Source organism: Elaeis guineensis, chromosome 6 (genome assembly GCF_000442705.2).
Source record: "Elaeis guineensis isolate ETL-2024a chromosome 6, EG11, whole genome shotgun sequence".
NCBI classification, from domain to species: domain Eukaryota; kingdom Viridiplantae; phylum Streptophyta; class Magnoliopsida; order Arecales; family Arecaceae; genus Elaeis; species Elaeis guineensis.
This window is the reverse complement of record NC_025998.2, coordinates 9740448-9758533: the sequence shown is the minus strand read 5'-3', so window position 1 is coordinate 9758533 and position 18086 is coordinate 9740448. Positions and strand designations below refer to the sequence as shown.

The window sequence follows — 18086 nt, the reverse complement described above, 5'->3', positions numbered from 1 at the left end:
CTCATCCTGATCCTGATCCTGATCCTTCATTCACTTTTCTATCCAGCAGTATCATCTACATCTAAATTTTGGCAAATGAAGCTCAAACTTAAGAAGTTTGGTTTGAAATCTTGTTAAGTTGGAAAAAAAAAAAATCAAATTTAGCCTTTTTGGGTAAACGGGGAGGAGGTTACCCACGTAATTCCATCAAGGTGATGAATGAAAGAAAAAACTGGAACTTAAGGCTGCTTCTGAGTCAAAATTAGATCATGTCAAATCGGACTATTGCCTGCGAAATGTAGAAAAAATGGTTTAGTGTAGTGGATGGTTTATGTATATTTTTTAATGGTGTGTGGATGGTTTAGTGTATATTTTTTATAGGTGTGCAAGATGGAAGAATGCTAATGCAGCATTCATAATAAATTATTAAAGTGAGATCGGATGGTGAGCTAACTCCAGTAAGAGAGAATTTCTAGTGTTTTGTTGTTAGATAAAGATGTTAATTTCAAGATATCTGAAAGTCTCTTCGCCATGTCGCTGCATCATCTATTCGGTATGTATTTTGAAAAATGAACAATGTTATGGATTGAATTAATTTTTTTACCGTCGAGCACGTCGGAGATTGAATTTGATGTAAAGGTGATGATTGCTTCTGAACTTTACGAGATAATTTTTATTTTTTAAACTACACTCATATCAGAATGATATAATGTCCTGCTTGTATCCAACCTCGATAAAGGAAAAAAAAAAAGATACACTAGGATTAATGATGTATGTTATTCATTGGTTATTGATGGAACAAGTGGGGAGCTAACACGTGTGTATACTTTGTCGTTGTTTGATACTTTATAGAATGACTGTAAGATTACCCTGCAGTCGGATTATTAGCCGCCACACATTTCCTGATCCATTATCCTTGCTCACGTATAGATCCTCATGCTTTTGCCTTTGCTAACATAAAAGGAATTGCAAATTGGTATGAATCTATAGTTAGTTCCGCCCAGTTCTCTCTCTAACAAATTTAGGAGAACTGTTTGGAAAAGACAAAGGGAGATAATAAATGTAAGATGATTAAAGACAAGGAATTAGAAAAAGAAATAAACTCTCACAAATTCATCTAAGGATATCTTCTAAGAAAGTCACCATAATTTATAGAACATGAAGATTTTCAGAGACAATATTGGGAGTAAAAGCGAGAATGATTAAGTTAGCAATTTGATCATTACTAAATTAGGGAAAGCTCCTTGCTTGCACCAATAAACATTAAAAAAAAAAAAATCAGATATTTGATTTATTTTTCTGTAAGCACCTTTCTAGATGAGTCGGAACCCATTAAACCTAGAGTTGGCAAGGAAGCTTGATCAAACTAGTCTAAATAATCAATGAGCTCTATGCATCTAGCTTATTCATGATTGTCATTTGATATCTTTGCGCACTAACAAACAAAGTTAACTTTAGTGGAGCATCAAAAAGTAATAAACTAAGTTTCAATAAACTAAGTTAATGCTTCTGTAATTCTCTGTGATGGATGTGCTAATCTTCCGTTAGCTAGCTTATCAACCAGTGACCAGCCAACCGCTGAAGATAGATAGACCAATGTGCACTATGAAAGTAAGAAAAAAAAATATTTCCTATATAAACTTATTAAGGGGATTCTAGCCAAATGCTCATCTCTAGATGAAATGGAATTTTACTATATTGAAATAAAACTAAGCTAGGGTTTTTGGACCTATCCAATTTACTCCCAGGAGGAAAAATAAGCAACTTATTAGAACTTTTTTTTGTCTCTCTTGATCTCATCATTTTTAAAATTTTACCAATCAAAACTGACCAAATCAATTCAAATTGTTTCGCAATGATTTTTCCTCCCTATATGGAATCAATACTGGGTGAGATCAAATTCATGGGATAAAATTGTGATTGGCATTGTAAAGTAAATGATGTTGTTGGAATTCTCCCATAGATCTAATGTAGAAGATTAGGACACAAAATCTTAATTCAAGATCAGATCTCTATATGTAAGAGATTCATAAATCTCATCAAAATTTAGAACACAGAATAATTCTAAGATTTAAGATGCGTACATATGTTCGCCATAGATTCTGAATAATAGATCAATCTCAGATGCTCAAACGAACATCAAAAGTCAAATCTTTTTCTTCAGCTTTCTCTCAACATATGGCTATTCGATCGGATAAGCTTGAAAACTAATCTCATTATATTTATAGAAAGTGAAGAAGGGATCTAACTATTCAAAAACTAATCCTGACAGGCTCTCTCATTACAGATTTAAATCGAGTTCAGTCCTACATTGTACCATCTCACCATACCACCCAACATAATATCTGTATAGTCCAAAACATAAGTATCACTGGTAATATTGAGCTTACATACATATCCATTAATCCGGATAATATAATCGATTTTTTTTAATAAAATAAAATAAATAATTAATTAATGATAGTTCATAAATCAAAAAATTTCTTATAGCTATATATTTCTCTTTATGTTGATCAATGCTGTTAAATAGATGACGTTGCATGGGTTTTCTTGATGGACTCCATGCTTGCAAATTCTTTTACACCACTACAGCCCTTTACATGCATATACTGCAGTAAATTAGAGGCAATTCACCCCTCTTTGCCAAAATAATTTCTGATATGCACAAGGCTAACTGTGCGTAGGCATGCAATCATGTTTTGGGTATAGAGGAGCGAGTACTCGCTGTCCGCTTCTTTTTTTTTTTCCTTTTTTACGTAAAAATGGTGTGGGAGGGAGAGAGGACTCGCTTTGACAGTTTGAATCACCAGGAGGGCTTCCGTGGAATCCACCGTGTCAGCGGTACAAAAATGACGTGATAACGGAAAGAGCTGCCCGTCCCGGCCATTCGATGGCCTCCGTATTGCATGCACCAGATGCAATTGGACCCCGCAAATCCCACGGTGTATAACATGCCACGCGACCCTGGGGGTCCCACGAAGCCTGTGCATCGGCAAGATAAGTGGTCCTCGTTTCGCGGAAGGTGGAGCACAGCCAAGTGTTCCTTTCCACTTTGGATGGCTCAACTGCGAAGGGGATATTCCAATCAGATTCCGGAAAATTATACACATTTTTCTTTTTTTTGAAAAATGAATATTTTCAGTCTTTCAGAGTTAAATTCAGCTAAATTACAATCTAGAATGATTTTAGAACTTACTGATTATTGATCATGTATTTTTCAGATTATAAATGCCTAAGAAACGATTAAGACTTTAAATTCAAGATGGGTTAGAAGAAATAAGGCTCGGGAATTTGAAATTTAAAAAATGATATCGTTATTTTTAGTCCATCTTGTTCTATTGTCATCTTGTTCTTGGGTCATCAAATTCTCATGAATCTTGCTGACAATTTTTGCTGATTTTATGTATACTTAACCCATATTTTCATTATTTAGATAGGTTTAAGCTTTAAAAGTGCCTCCCTTATGAGACGAGAATGTATCATTATAACCCGTATCATATTTAATTTATTTCTGTTATATTTACCAGCATATGTAATTCTAATATTTTTTTTTATGAAAAATATTTTAATTTCAAACTGTAAAAAGATAATGATGGCACTCAATGTACTGGGGCCGGAGTTCATGGCACAGAATTTTTCAAGGAGTCATATGGCGGATATGTGATTTGTTATTGCTTGATTTTCAACGGAACTATAGGATCAAAAAATAATAGGAGGATTAAATATAGATTTAATTTTTTTAAAAAAAATTTATATTATTAAGAGATGTTTGATCGGAGAGTATTGATATCGGAATGAAAATAAAAATAGATAATTTTTAATTCTAATCATTTAGTTGACGAAAGTTTCATTTCGATTACGATTTCAGAATAGAATAAGAATGATTTAATTTTTTTAAAACTTAATCTCAATTTTTTTAAAAAATTTAAATTTTTATTTCAATTCTAATCATAAATTAAATATTTCAAAATATATAATTATTTTAATTTTCATTCCATTCGATTTTGATTCTAATTTTAATTACGAATCAAATACCCACCTAAAATATTTCCCATATTTAGAAGACCACGAGGAGTGGATAAGCATAAAGTGAGAGCTTTAGTGCTCAAGTAGCTTATTTTGAGTTGTCTCTTTCTGAAAACGTATATGAATTGAGAAGTTGATTTGATCTTTTCTAAATAGCAAAGCACAAAGAAAATTAATGCTTAAGATGCTCATTTATACCCTTTTGTCCAAAGACGATGTGCGAGAAGGGCAGGGATGAGAATAAAAGTCCAAAAGACTAAAAACATGAGAAGAGACTCATACAGATCGACAAAAATTGGCTGCATTATGAAGGAAAACTAAGAGCTGATAAATTTAAAAACAATGGAATTACTATTTTGGCTCAAAACTAAACAAGAAATATAATGTGAATGGAACTTTTCATTTGCCAACTCAATTTTTTTTTTTCCTTCTTTTCCCACTTTATGCTATTAATATCAGTATTTAATGATGTCTAACTATCTAGATACTAACCAAATTGCATATAACATACAAAGCAAATATAGTGCATTCCTTTTGGAAGAATCATGTCTTCATCCATGTGATCACCATATCCTTCAAAATCATATATAGTACTATGAATGTTCTAGGTTCACCTATATATCAACTAAAAATAAATCCCATAAACCATTAGGATAGATAATCCGTTGGATGCACTGTCTTTCAATTTTTTTCTTTATAAACAAAGGATCACTGTTTTACTTTTGAAGGTATGTAAGTGCTATTCTTTTTCTATCATTAGAGGCTATTGCTTGATCAAATTCTAGTAACTCATTATACTGCCATCTGGCCACCACATCAAGTCACTGAACTATTCTTTGCACTACCAACACTATCAGGCTTTCTCCATTATTAGATCCAAATAATATTCTTATTACATGGGAAACCAAAAGTTCAATGTAGTCATGTTATCATAACCTAATTCTACTTATCATGGTGGAATATAACAGTAGAGAAAAAAATTGAAATTGGGAAGAATTTCTTTCCCAACTTGTTTTGGTGAGATCTATATATTATTTTATAATATTTTTTATAATTACTTATAATGATAATAAATATAAGGATGAAAATATGTAACAATATATCTCAAAATTTTTTTTTTAAAATTTTTTTCTCAATAACTATATAAACTCGGGGTTCCACGAATATTCCAAAAATATGTTTTGGTAACCTCTCGATGAAAAATATAATATAATAAATTTTTCAAATATGCTTTGCTAGTTCGTTGAATATATTTTTGATAATTTTTTAATAAAAATATATAATACATCTTCTATACATATATTTTGATAATTTTTTGAATATGTTTTGGGGATCTCTTGGATATTTGGTTGTATAACCTCCAATATTTTTTAAAAATTTATATGGTTCACAGTAATGAACAAATAACATTAAACTTGTTGCGGCCAATCGCCTCGTCGCCCGATCGCCGGGAAGCGTGCACCTGCAAAAGAAAGTCCACACTGACCGGAGGCGGCTCCGGCGGGGACCCTCCGACGGTCAAGTCAGAAAGGTGACTGGACAACAGTGAAATGTAGATAGGGAGCTCTGAGAGAGGGAGAGAGAAAGAGGGGCGAGCCTGCATTTGCAGGAGAGACGGAGCGGATCGATCCTGCACTGTTGCCTTCCCCGGTATATATAGTGGAGTAGGTATGGCGCCGTCATTAATGGCGCGGACAAATGAGGAACTGTCAACTCACTGTGGGCTGTCAGAGCCGTCGTGAAAACGTCACGTCGCCGTGTAGCCGTCTAATCACCAGGGTTGACCCGGCTCTCGGCGGGACAATGCCCCTAGGTAACTGTGCCGCATGTCCGTGTCAGAGCTGACAACGTCTGGCGGCTGTACGGCGGTTGGAGGAGCCGACCGACCCAAAGTCGGTAGCCAGATAAGTGGTGTCGGGCCCCTCCATTGGTCGGCGAGCATCATGTAAGTCGGCCATTGAACCTTGGGGTTCGACTGGTCGGGATGGTCACGCCCGACATACCCCCAGTCGGCGACGGGCCGTTGGACAGCTGGCGATTAGCCGCTGATGGTTCCCGTCAGTCGGTCGTCCCGACCGATGGTCGGTCGGCCAGTCGGAGTCGTCCGACGGAGGCGGTCGGATCGTCAGCCGGTCGGGCGGTCGGGCCCTCCGGCAGTCGGGACCTCCGGGCCGTCGGTCGGGCGGTCGGGCCCTCCGGCGGTCGGGCCCTCCGGCAGTCGGTCGGCGGATTTCCCCAACAAAACTATTTAATATGCTGTAGAATAGTATATTATAAGAGGTCAATTTCAATTATACGAAGAATGAGGAAGTCAAATGATAGTCATTTTAAAGGGATAATTGCTATTTTAAATCCATGATAAATAACTATAAAACCAAAAAGGACTATAAAAATATAAAATAAATGTAAAGGAGTTACATGTTATTATACCAAAGTTCATTGCCACGTCCATCATACCATATTTTAGTTTATATAAGACGTTCAGAAGGACGCCTACCACAGTGACTTGCCGCCTAAAACCTGAACCGCAATCAAAAAAACCATTTGCTAATAAAATATTTTCTAAATACATTTTGAAAGAAGAACCGAAAAACTCTGTGCCGTTTGAAATATCCACGACGCTCTCCGCAATCAACGATATTGAAGCGAAGCAACGCACAGAGGTGGCGGTGATCGCTGGGGTTGGGGTCTGGCTCCAATCTCGGCGCCGCCCGGTGATGGCTGGGGGCTTCGGGAATGGCGTGATGGGCTGATGGGTGTGGCTTGGGGACGGATCGGGCCTCTCGTGTAAACGCCCCCCTTCTTTCTCTTCGCTTCTCCTGTTCTCCTCTCTTTACTTGCCCGTTGGCCGACGCCTTTTTTGCTACTCTCTGGCGAGAGGAGCCAGAGGGAAGGAAGAGTGAAGCCAGTGGATCGTAGTTTTCGCTCTAGTTGCGGATTCGGCGATCGTGGTATGGCTCTCTACTTATATTTCAGCTGCGAATTTCATTATTCTGGAGTGGTTTTTGCATTTAGGTTTCTTTCTTTGTGTTGTTTCTTGGTTTTATGGATCAAAAGTGTTTATATTTTGGCAAGTTATATTCAGGGAGAGTAGAATTTTTTCAGAAAAAATTGAGGTTTTTGTCAGCAGATTGATCATGTTTTTTTTTTTTTTTTTTTTGTTTCTAAGAAAGATCATTTTTTCTTTCATGCTTTCCAGTTTGCAGTCCAGTCTGGTATTGGATTAGTTTTGTTATTTTTTGTAAGATGGTTTCTTTCTTCCTTCATTTTTTTTAGATACTTAGTTTAATTATTTTCAGTTATATGATTGAGTTGCCTTCACTGGTCTTTTCTTTCTAATCATTTTCTCTTTTTATTTACATCAAACGTAATAGTTCAATGTCCTTGTTATCTATGCGTCTCCAAATTATTGAAGTTTGCTTATTTATTTATTTTTTAACATGAAAGAAAAATTACCGAAGCTTTGCGACCTTGAACTTTTTTATCCGAAGAAAAGATTTGCAATAAAATATATCTATTTTGAGCAAAGCTTTGCAATTTAGATTTGTTTACATATCCTTGTTTTGTAAGTGAAGTCATGGATTGGTTAATTGCGTGGATGGTTCTGCTTTCTGAGATAATATACAGATTGTGGCGACTTCTCTTTCAAAGGAAAGGTTACATAGCAGATGACTGGTCGGGTGATGGTATCTTCTTCCCCCACAGGATGTGGAGTGATTTAAGTTACACCTTTCTAGCCATGTTTCGCATTTGAAGCCGCATGAGGAATGGTTTCTCTCTGTTGGGCAAATCTCCTTTGGCAGTTTATCACAGTCTAGAAGAGCTCCTGTTTAGGGCAAATCTCCTTTGGCGTTGATTATCCAGAATAAATACTAGTTTGAGCAAAAGCGTCCATTATAAGCAAACTAGCTATTCTGGAATATTAATTGTGGTCAATATAAGTGGCATATTCTGCTTTGTCGGGCAAATCTCCTTTGCAAGGGAAGAGGCTTGTGCTTTTTCTTTTTTGGGGCAAATCTCCTTTGGAAAGAAAGATTTCACTTGCTATGCAGGGCAAATCTCCTTTGGCAACTTGTACATGAATTCTCTATCGAGGGCAAATCTCCTTTGGCAGTGACAGAATCAGATACAGGTCAAACTCCTGTATCTTTTATCTGGGCAGTTCTCCTTTGGCATCAAGTTCTTGGGCTTATCAAACATAACGGCATATTGGTGATAAAAAACCAGTTGGTGTCTTGTACGTTGAGTTTACTTATTGTGATATCATAAATTTGTCTTTGAAGAAGTAAGTTCGACCATAAAATTTTTGGTTCTGTATTAGTGGCTACCTATTTGTCTCTACAAATCAATTTGACTTCTGAAAACAAACTTAGAGGTAAGCGAACTCTCTCCTGTCTTTCTCTTGTTTTCTCTGTAATTTAATAAAATATGAATATTCTGCTAGTAAGTTTAGAGTGGCTTGAATATTTTATGAGATTTTCCCCTCATGGCAGCATTTATTTTACTTGTTTAACTTACTTTTAACTATAAGAATTATTGGCACCTTATATAGGAATTACTGGCACCTCATACATTATTTGGAAGATTATCTTGTGTAGAAAGATTGGCCTGGTGCTTATATCAGAATTTTTAGCTCGCGTGCCATCTATTCAGTCCCTTATTAATTCTAAACAGGTGAACAGATTAGTTTTCTTTGACATTAGCTGTCTAGGTTAGCACCTGTGATATGATAGATGCTGAAACAGATCTAATCACTTGTTACAGGAATTTAAAAGATGGATATGCTTGATATTGACTCAGACAGTGAGACCTACACAGATACCAGTGACAGTGAGGACCAAGATGACACTGAATCTGCATTTCGTGGGCATGCTCAGAGCATCCTGTCAAGTCTGGATGAGAGCATTGGGAAAATCGATGACTTTCTCACATTCGAAAGAGGCTATGTACATGGTGACATTGTCTGCTCCGTCACAGATCCCTCAGGGCAGTTAGGCCGGGTCATGGATGTTGATATGATCGTAGATTTGGAGACGATTTCTGGTGAACTGATAAAGGATGTAAACAGCAAGAAGCTTCTTAGGGTCAGGTCCTTTGCACCTGGAGACTACGTGGTTCATGGGTCATGGCTTGGAACGGTGGAGAGAGTATTTGATTTGGTTACAATTTTGTTCGACGATGGGGCACAGTGTGAAATATTGGTGAAAGACTCAGAAATTTTAATGTCTCTTCCTCTGGACATTTTCGAAGATGCACCATACCCAAATTATCCAGGTCAGCGTGTAAGGACTAACATTCCAACAATTTCCAAATCAGCGAGATGGTTGTGTGGCTCATGGAAGGTGAGTCGAGATGAAGGCACTGTTTGCCATGTGGAAGTAGGATCAGTGCATGTTAAATGGATTGCTTCTGTCATGAATGCTCGGGGCATCCATTCATCAACTCCTCCTCATTACCAAGATCCAACAAACCTTACTTTGCTGTCTTGTTTTGCATATGCTAATTGGCAACTTGGTGATTGTTGTAATCTTCCAGTGGATTACTTTCATGATACACAGATGAGTGCTGAAAAGTCAGCACCTCTGAATGCTGCCCCGAATAACCTTACCAAAATGCAGAAGGAATTAGGAGTAAATGGTCAAGACTTTAAGCAGATGTATGTCATTGCAAAGATCAAGAGCAAGGTTGATGTCCTGTGGCAAAATGGCGAGCACGCATTTGGTATAGACCCACAAACCTTATTCCCAGTGAACAATATTGGTGATCATGATTTTTGGCCAGAACAGTTTGTGTTGGAGAAGATCATATCAGAGGATGTGCATGTTCCAAGGATTCAACGCCTTGGGATTGTGAAAAATGTGGATGCACATGAACGGACTGTGAATGTGAAATGGATAGCCCCTGAAGTTAAACAGGCTGTTGATTTTAGATGTGCATCTAGTGTGGAGATGGTTAGCGCTTATGAACTGGTTGAAAATTCTGACATATCCTTTTGCATTGGTGACATTGTGTTCAGACATGTTCCATGTTTTGATTATATAGAAAATAATCTTGAGGTCCATGGTTTTGGGCAGAGACAGAGGCATAATCTACCTGAGCAAGCACTAAACAGTACACTTGCAGGAAAAGATGCTCTTCAAAAGAAGCACGTTGGTGAAACTCATGAAGAAAATTTTCAAGGTTATTCATCGTATATAGGCAATGTCATTGGTTACAAGGATGAAGGTATTCAAGTAAGATGGGGTAGTGGTATCATATCCAAGGTAAGCATAATGTTACTGATGACTATATCATGTTAAATTTGAATTTACTCCTATATTAGCATATCTTCTTGATCAAGAAAATATGTTAGCTTCAACAGAAACCTGGATATAAGTAACTTGAATACCTTGTCTAGTGTCTACAATTAAGTTTCATTATTGCTCTTCTCCTCAAAGAAAATTTCTGAAACTGTCCAGTCAGTTTTACTTCGGTGAAGAGAATAGTCAGGTTGTTTTACATACCGTAGGCTTGCTACATTGTTCTCATTCATTTGCTCCAGCTTTGGTAAGAAAGGATGTAACGGAAGTAACTGTCTGGTTGACAATGAGAGTATCATTAAGTTCCTTGTGTTGTGTGAAAAAAATGCTTTTCATTCTTCCTCATGATAAGATAAGTAGAGTTCACCTTTTCCACTTTTTTAGCAATAAACAACAAAAAGGGTCATAGTACTTGTATTTTCTTCGGTGGTCATGCTTAGCTACCATAGTTGTGCGAACATTATTAGTTGAGGCCAGTAGAACAAACATGCGGCTATCTGGTAATTAATTATTTGTCATCTTTCTGAAGCCATGTCATTAACCTTGATTGTCTTATAAAGTGTAGGTCAGAGAAAACCTTGATTCCTGAAGTCTCTTCTAGGTGCTGCCCTTGACAATTCTTGTTTCTGGTGGACTTTTTTTGAACCTTAACTTTGACTAACTGTTCTTCTGCTGATGTTTTCATCACAATCACTCTAAGTTGGGTAATATGTATCTTTTTGCAGCTTCCATATTTAGTATTATGAAGATACAGCCACTTAATTGTTTTCTAGCAGCTCATTTGTGAGAATTGCAGGTTCTGCTTCTGTTTTAGCAATTTGTTCCCTTATAACTTCAATGTTTGTTTCTGTCTCTACTCCAAATCCTGCTTTAGATTTCTATGTTTGGTCTGCTGGAAGACTAGAACATTGGGTAAAGAAGATTAAGACATGATTAGAGTCTGTATGTCCAGTTTCTTTACCACTGTACCTCATTCTGATACAGAGAACACATGGCTTGTTGTCCAAGCATGAAACATTAAATTAGAAAAGTAAAAAAAAAAATTGTCATGGAGACTCATGATATTTATGACAAATAACTTCTTTTTGTTTTTGGCTTGTGCAAGTATCAGTCTACAAACTGTGACAACACAATGCAAGGTTAATCCAAAAAAATTTTGCTGCTTTTTACAAATACATGCAAGCATCCTGTACTATCTGTCAACTTTCTTTCTTGTAGTATTGACACCATAAGCACACTTCCAAATTGGTTCAAGTAGGTGTATTTTGGACCCAATGATGGTCTTTTCAGAGTATGTTATGTGAACACTGTCCATAAAAAGTTTCAGGATTCTTGGTCAAGTCTGGACACCAACTATCCTGAATAGATTGGAAATTCTATGAGTTTCTATTTCAAGCTGTGATGAATTTGAGCACTCCGGTACACCCTGCCTCACTCAAAAGATTTTCAGCTACCTACGAGAGATGATTTCTTGCTTGAACCACATATTTACTTGTGGCACTTCCTCCAAAACAATTTTAATTGCTGTTTCATTTTCATTTAGCTCCTTGGTTTTGCTTTTCTTCCACAGAAACAAATTAAGATATTTTACTAAATTATACTGCTTTTAGTTCTAGGCTTCTTTCTCCTATACAGAATGCTGAAGTTGCTTTGGTAGATGACGCAAGTGACATCTATGGATAATGATAATTGGGAGAATTGAATTTGAAGGCAGGAGCACCATTTGGTTATGCTTAGTTACTTTTCAATGAACTAGTAAGCGCTATCTCTTAGGTGCAGAAATGGATGTAGAAGACAAGGATGCTTCTTTTTTCTTTTCTTTTCTTTGTTTTTGTTTCTCACATTTATTCCATCATTTTGCAAGCATATTATCACAACCATCTTCCAGCAACCTGGAGATGATCACCTGGCCACGCTATTTTTATTCTGAGGGTTGAAGTGAAAACCTAGCCACATGGGATTATCTTATTCCCTTGAAGGGACTTGGGTTTAAGAAGGGTAGGTCACTAATTTGGAAGGAAAAAAAGCTATCAGTTAAAGGTAAGATAAAATGTTATGTGCAACAATGAGGAGTAAGTGCACATGTATTTAAGACCTGGCTAAAGAAGTTTTGGACCAGAAGGGGTTGCTGAAAGTTTGAATTCAAAATGATTGCTGCATTTAACTATGGAGATGTTTATGTCATGTGTCACAAATGAGTAGTTTGAGATCTACAAGCAATGAACAGTTGGTGCGATCTAATGGTTAATGATCTGGCCTTCAAAGTCATCGGGGAAGGAACTTAAATTGTTTCATGGAGTTGTATGAATATCAAGGTCAAGAATTTTCGGGATTTGATGAACAAACTAGTACGTTTTAAAGGACCAATGATTGTCAGGTGGGGACAAAGGCAAAAGACTGGCCATTCTTGCAGGTTTAAAGGAAGGACTTCTGTTTTAGTGGTGGTCCTAGGGGTTGTCATGAGGTCATATTTGTTTCTACAAGTTAGTAAACGGTTGAGGTAAAATATGATGAATCAGACCAAACTCAGGTAGATGTCCTGTGAAAAGTTATGCAGTCAAGAATCTTAGGAAGGGGTAATATCAGAAAGGAAATAAATTGGAGTGAAGTTATTTCTTAAAGAGGCCAGGCTGGATGACATTGAAGTTTTATGCTGAAACCTCTGGAAGTTTAGATCTGTAGGAGATGCGGGTGATGCCTGGAGCAGCAGAACAAAAATTTTCATGGGAACCCAGGATTAAGTGGCTATTCCAAATCCAGTCTCTCAGGTATAAGGTCACTTGCGCTATTCCTAATAGTTATGTTGCTTGCAAACATTGGTGATTTCTAGTTCTTTGACTGGTTACCTATATGGAATTTATAGGGGCTGCTGCTGTGGTCGTAAAATTTGTGCAAAAGAATGATGAAGTCCCTTTTTCCGTAAACTCTGTTCTCTTTGCAGGTTATTCTACTGCATCATGGAGAATGATAAATTGCTGCCCTCTTGGATGTACTTAATCTTGCCAGACCAAATATATTTCTATTTGGTGTTTTTTCCTTTGACTTTCTCTTCATGTTCTATTAGATAAATATATATTTATCTTCTCTAAGTTTGTCATACACAGAGTTAGGTCTTGGCAGCACTCTTTCTGCAGGTGTTGTCAGTTATGTATACAGCAAGTAGTCCATGGTGTCCAATACATAGCCACCATACGATCCATGCATTTTTGTCGATTATGCTGTCTTCATATCCATAAAACTGAAGGGCCTGAGACCAGCACTTTACTTGCTATTTGTGACTACCTCAGGTTCAGCCATTTGAAATATTTGGATTGGATAGGCTTCTTGATCCTGCTTCAACACCATTATCTCTTGAGGAATATGTTCCTGCAAATGTCAGTAAGGAAACAGCTGAGCAAGAGAAACAATTAGTGCATAAGAAAGAAAAGGTTAGGTCTCAATCAACAAACTCCCGTTTCCAAATAAAACAAACATACAATCATCTAATGCATTTGTATTTTGTAAATGCACACATTGCATATTGCTTGGATAAGTGGATTAAATTGTTTAAAAAATGTTTTTTAGAAGATTGTAAACAATGCCAGTGAAGATCGCATAAAGGATGTGTGGAAAACTACTGTTTCTTTGTTTCCCCGAGCAGCTTTTGGATTCCTAACAAATGTCGCTACAAGTCTATTTGGCTCTCGTGGTTCCACTTCTCTGTCTGGCTCAGTTAAGTGCGGTTACTTTGACTGTTCTTACTAAAACTTGTATTCTTGGAATTCTTTCTTCAAAATCCAAAACTCAAATGTTTTTCCTCTCCAGAAGAAAGATGCTGAATATGAGATTCTGGAGACAAAAGAACTTCAATTGGATCTAGAAGATTTAGATCCAAAAAGTTTGAAGCCGCCAATAGAAAAAGCTAAACAAAGTGAACAACCAACATTTTTACCAGGCAATGACAGACCAGGAATCTTCACGCAATTTGATACTGTTGATGATTGCTCAGATCATCATTTTCTGAATGGTATTGGTGGTGGCTGGGTATCATCCCAGGTATTGATGCAAGTCTGTCAAATTCAATCATTTCTAGTGGCTAGTGGCATTCCAATTTCATTTATGTTATCCTCCTATTCTCCTCAGGGAACTAGAGGTTGGTTGAAGAAGGTACAAGAAGAATGGAGCATCCTAAAGAAAGATCTACCAGGTTCATTTTCACTCTAGTTCTTGCTTTTGTTTTTTTAGAAAAGGACAGCCCGGTGCACTAGGCTTCCACCACTATAGTGTTTGGAGAGGGTCAGATGTATGCAGCTTTAACCCCTTGTGTAGATGGCTGTTTCCATGTTTCCCCCATGATACCTAGGTCACTGTAGAGCAACCTTACCATTGCACCAAGGCTCACCCAACCTTACTATTGTACCAAGGCTCACCCTCTCTTACTACAAAATGAATTGATACAAGTATATTCGGTTCGACATGGATTTATAGTAATCATTATATCAACTTATCAAGTACATGTACACACACAAACATTTCTGCTGATAATGGCATGTACACTTTGTGTTTTCACAGATAGTATTTATGTCAGAGTTTATGAGGAAAGAATGGATCTCTTGAGGGCATCGATTGTTGGAGCACCTGGAACTCCCTACCATGATGGCCTCTTTTTCTTTGATATCTTCTTTCCTCCTGATTATCCTCATGAACCACCTGTAAGTATGGTATTTGATAGTCATGGTTTATGCTCAATCACAGCTATTCAAATATGTAGATCCTTAGATTTTTTTTTTTTTAATTGGGGGAGAGGGTTAGAGTTGCTTAATAGAAGGTACGTAAGATTCAATTATGTGTGTGTGAGAATTTCATGCTCAACTATATTATTTGCATAATTGCTTTCTCATGTGCAAGCTATTTTTATCCTATTTGAGATGTGTTCTGTCTATAAATTTCTATATTTTTATGCCTTTTTCGCAGAAAAGACATTTTCAAGTTTTTTCTTTGTTTTTAATTGTGAAGCTTGTAATGCTTGCAATGTCAACTGCACCTAATTTATATGCATGTAACCATGGAACTTTCTGGTAGTTTTTGATAGCATCAGCAACAAGGAGAATATAACATTCAGATACCTACGAAGAGCCATATTGGTCTATAAGGCTATGAAATTCAATCTAGCAATAGATCAGGGGGTATCAAATGGATGGGTGTGCTAGATGGTTTCAAACATCTTGAAATTTAAACTAGCAATGGTTGTGAATGATGATAACATAGGAAAATTACAGAAAAAACATCAGACAATGTTTGAGGTAATTTGTAACTGAGTCAGTATTAGTTGCACTGTAAAATTTTTTATCATTAACATTATTCAATACAATTTTTTTTTTTTTTGTCTCTTGGGGTAGTCACGTGAGAAATCAATAAAGTATCATAAATAGTTAAAAAAGCATTGAGTATAAACAGTTAAATTAAGTGAATACCAGTCCTTTTCTACTACTCATATCTGGATTTGGCAAGCTATGAGCCTTACTATTTGACATTCGCAGGTGCTTTTTTTTTGTGGTAGAAGATGACAGGTATATGTATTTGAATCTAATACAAGAACACATATATAAATAAATCTGACATAGACTGGATGTATCTGTGATTAAATATTAATGAAGGAGATTTTATAGTTTCTCTACGGTTTTCCACATTTAAATTAATAAACATAAAATGTTAGAACAATACATGGAATATTAAACTGAGAGAAGCTTTGGTGCAAGTAGAATGTTTATATGCTCAAAAAAATGTTAGCAGTAAAATATCTCAAGGAACACATTGGGAATAAAGCAGAAATAATACAGGGAAACTAAAATGAGAGTTGATCTGGTTCAACTTGAATACATGCATGCTCAAAACATGTTAATAGTAAAATGTCAAGGAACATGCGTTTATATTAAACAAAATACTCTGTTTTACCCTAATAGTTTTTCCACTGAGTACTGGTTAACTATGATGATAAAAATCACTGGGATGAAGTTGTTTCTATATGTTCCTTTTCAGGTTCATTCTTTGATTTTCTTTTTCATATTCTTTAGTTCAAATTGCATATATGCAACAAATAGACCTTATATGCGCTATGCATCTGTAATCAAACCCAAAGTAGTTTAAACTAGCTTTTAGTGCAAAATCCTGTAATCTTTTTTCCATGAGAAAACATCATACGGTTCATCAGGAGCACACCTTACCACTGAACTCCATCAAATTGCACAAAAAAAGAGTCCTGTGTAAAGCAAAGATTTGAGAAACTGTGTCCCATTCATTCATGCCATTTTCATCATATCTTAAACCTCGGTGAATATTGATTGTGCTAAAGACTGATACCCTGAATTAAAGTAGAACAGAACAGTTAGAGGTTCTAGTTGATCTCTTGCTTTGTAGGGCAATACCCCCACAAGTCAACGTATAATGCTTCAAATGCATAGTCTTATCCACTTGGAATTGGTTAATTTATGCAGTTTCATTGTTGCCTATATTATCATGAACTAACATGAAAGCCTATAAAAATATACTGTACTGGACCTGAATCTTAGAGAAAACACTTTATTAAATAGGAACTGCTCTTTCTGTGCAGCTGGTTCACTACAACTCTGGCGGGCTTCGGTTGAACCCGAACTTATATGAGTCGGGAAAGGTCTGTCTAAGCCTTCTCAAGACATGGATGGGTACTGGTACTGAAGTCTGGAATCCTGAAAGCTCCACCATTCTTCAAGTACTGCTATCGATTCAGGCCCTTGTTCTCAATGAGAAACCATATTTCAATGAGGCCGGATATGACAAACAGATGGGTAGAGCTGAGGGTGAGAAGAATTCCATCACGTATAATGAGAATGCTTTTATATTGTCATGCAAGTCAATGTTATACCTCTTGCAGAAACCGCCTAAGGTAGCCTGGCATCTCTGACATGGATTAGTATTTAAAAGTGTAAAGAATCTTTTAGAAGATATGACTGCTTCTGCTATCATCCTTTAAAATGGTTGCATGGTAGCTTCAGCAGCTCCTAGAACTTAGCTGACATATGTTTATAACTAATGCAGCATTTCGAGGCACTTGTGGAGGAGCACTTTACTCGTAGGTCACATCACATTCTTGTTGCCTGCAAAGCTTATTTGGATGGTGCCCAGGTTGGACATGCTTACAAATGTGGAAAGGTGGCAGATGAAGGTCATAAGCACTGTTCCCATGGTTTCAAGATCATGCTTGCAAAGCTTTACCCAAAGCTTGTAGCGGCCTTCATGGAAAGGGGGATCGATTGCAGTCAGTTTCTTGATGAAGTTAATCAATTTCCTGGTACAAATTAAGACTTGTACTGATATGGGTGTGTCTAAAACGGTTTAAAAACCAGTGTGTACTTAATTATGACTGGTCATGTTGCTGAAGAGACATCAAAATAATATTTGTCAAAACAGCAGTAAACTACATGGGTTTGCTTTCTATTCATAATGCTGTGCACCGAATTCTATGTCCAGTGTGATACTGGGGTTGCCATTTTGTAACTTTAAGTAGGAGTTTTTGTGTTTGCTGGTCTGAAACTGTTGATATTTCTGCATCTTTTGCTTATATGCACCAATCTTGGTTAGGTTTTAAAAGAAGAATTTTCTTTTTTCCTTCCAAGAAATAAGCAGAACTGACCTGCATGACAAGAAAGCCGCTTCCTTCAGCAACCCTACACTACCCTTCTTTAAGCCCCTAATTATTTAATATATGAATCTCTTTGGGGAGTTGCATGAAGTATTATAGCCCCTGCAAATATATATACATATGTG

At 36.7% G+C, this 18086-nt stretch overlaps 1 protein-coding gene across 5 annotated transcripts; it reads left to right on the top strand.

The window, feature by feature from the left end:
- Positions 1 to 6549: 6549 nt before the first annotated feature.
- LOC105047412 (probable ubiquitin-conjugating enzyme E2 24) lies at positions 6550 to 17842 on the top strand. 5 transcript variants are annotated; one of them, XM_073259109.1, is made up of 11 exons: positions 6550 to 6956; positions 7633 to 8380; positions 8558 to 8679; positions 8770 to 10268; positions 13592 to 13732; positions 13869 to 14015; positions 14109 to 14339; positions 14427 to 14490; positions 14856 to 14995; positions 16894 to 17119; positions 17358 to 17606. In XM_073259109.1, the coding sequence occupies exons 4-11, from the start codon at positions 8781 to 8783 to the stop codon at positions 17393 to 17395; spliced, it is 2475 nt and encodes an 824-aa protein (XP_073115210.1). In that variant the 5' UTR covers positions 6550 to 6956; positions 7633 to 8380; positions 8558 to 8679; positions 8770 to 8780; the 3' UTR covers positions 17396 to 17606. The 5 variants fall into 5 exon arrangements, with proteins under 5 accessions (XP_073115210.1, XP_073115209.1, XP_073115208.1 ...); XM_073259106.1 differs by having other exon boundaries at positions 6559 to 6956; positions 13872 to 14015; positions 16894 to 17205; positions 17358 to 17842; XM_073259105.1 differs by having other exon boundaries at positions 6559 to 6956; positions 16894 to 17205; positions 17358 to 17842.
- Positions 17843 to 18086: the final 244 nt, after the last annotated feature.

Bases quoted from the DNA above. Each gene is read 5' to 3' on its own strand.
- LOC105047412 (XM_073259105.1), top strand. From the start codon at position 8,781: ATGGATATGCTTGATATTGACTCAGACAGTGAGACCTACACAGATACC. The intron at 13,733-13,868 runs GTTAGGTCTCAA...AATGTTTTTTAG, and splicing joins TAGTGCATAAGAAAGAAAAG to AAGATTGTAAACAATGCCAG. The intron at 14,340-14,426 runs GTATTGATGCAA...TATTCTCCTCAG, and splicing joins GTGGCTGGGTATCATCCCAG to GGAACTAGAGGTTGGTTGAA.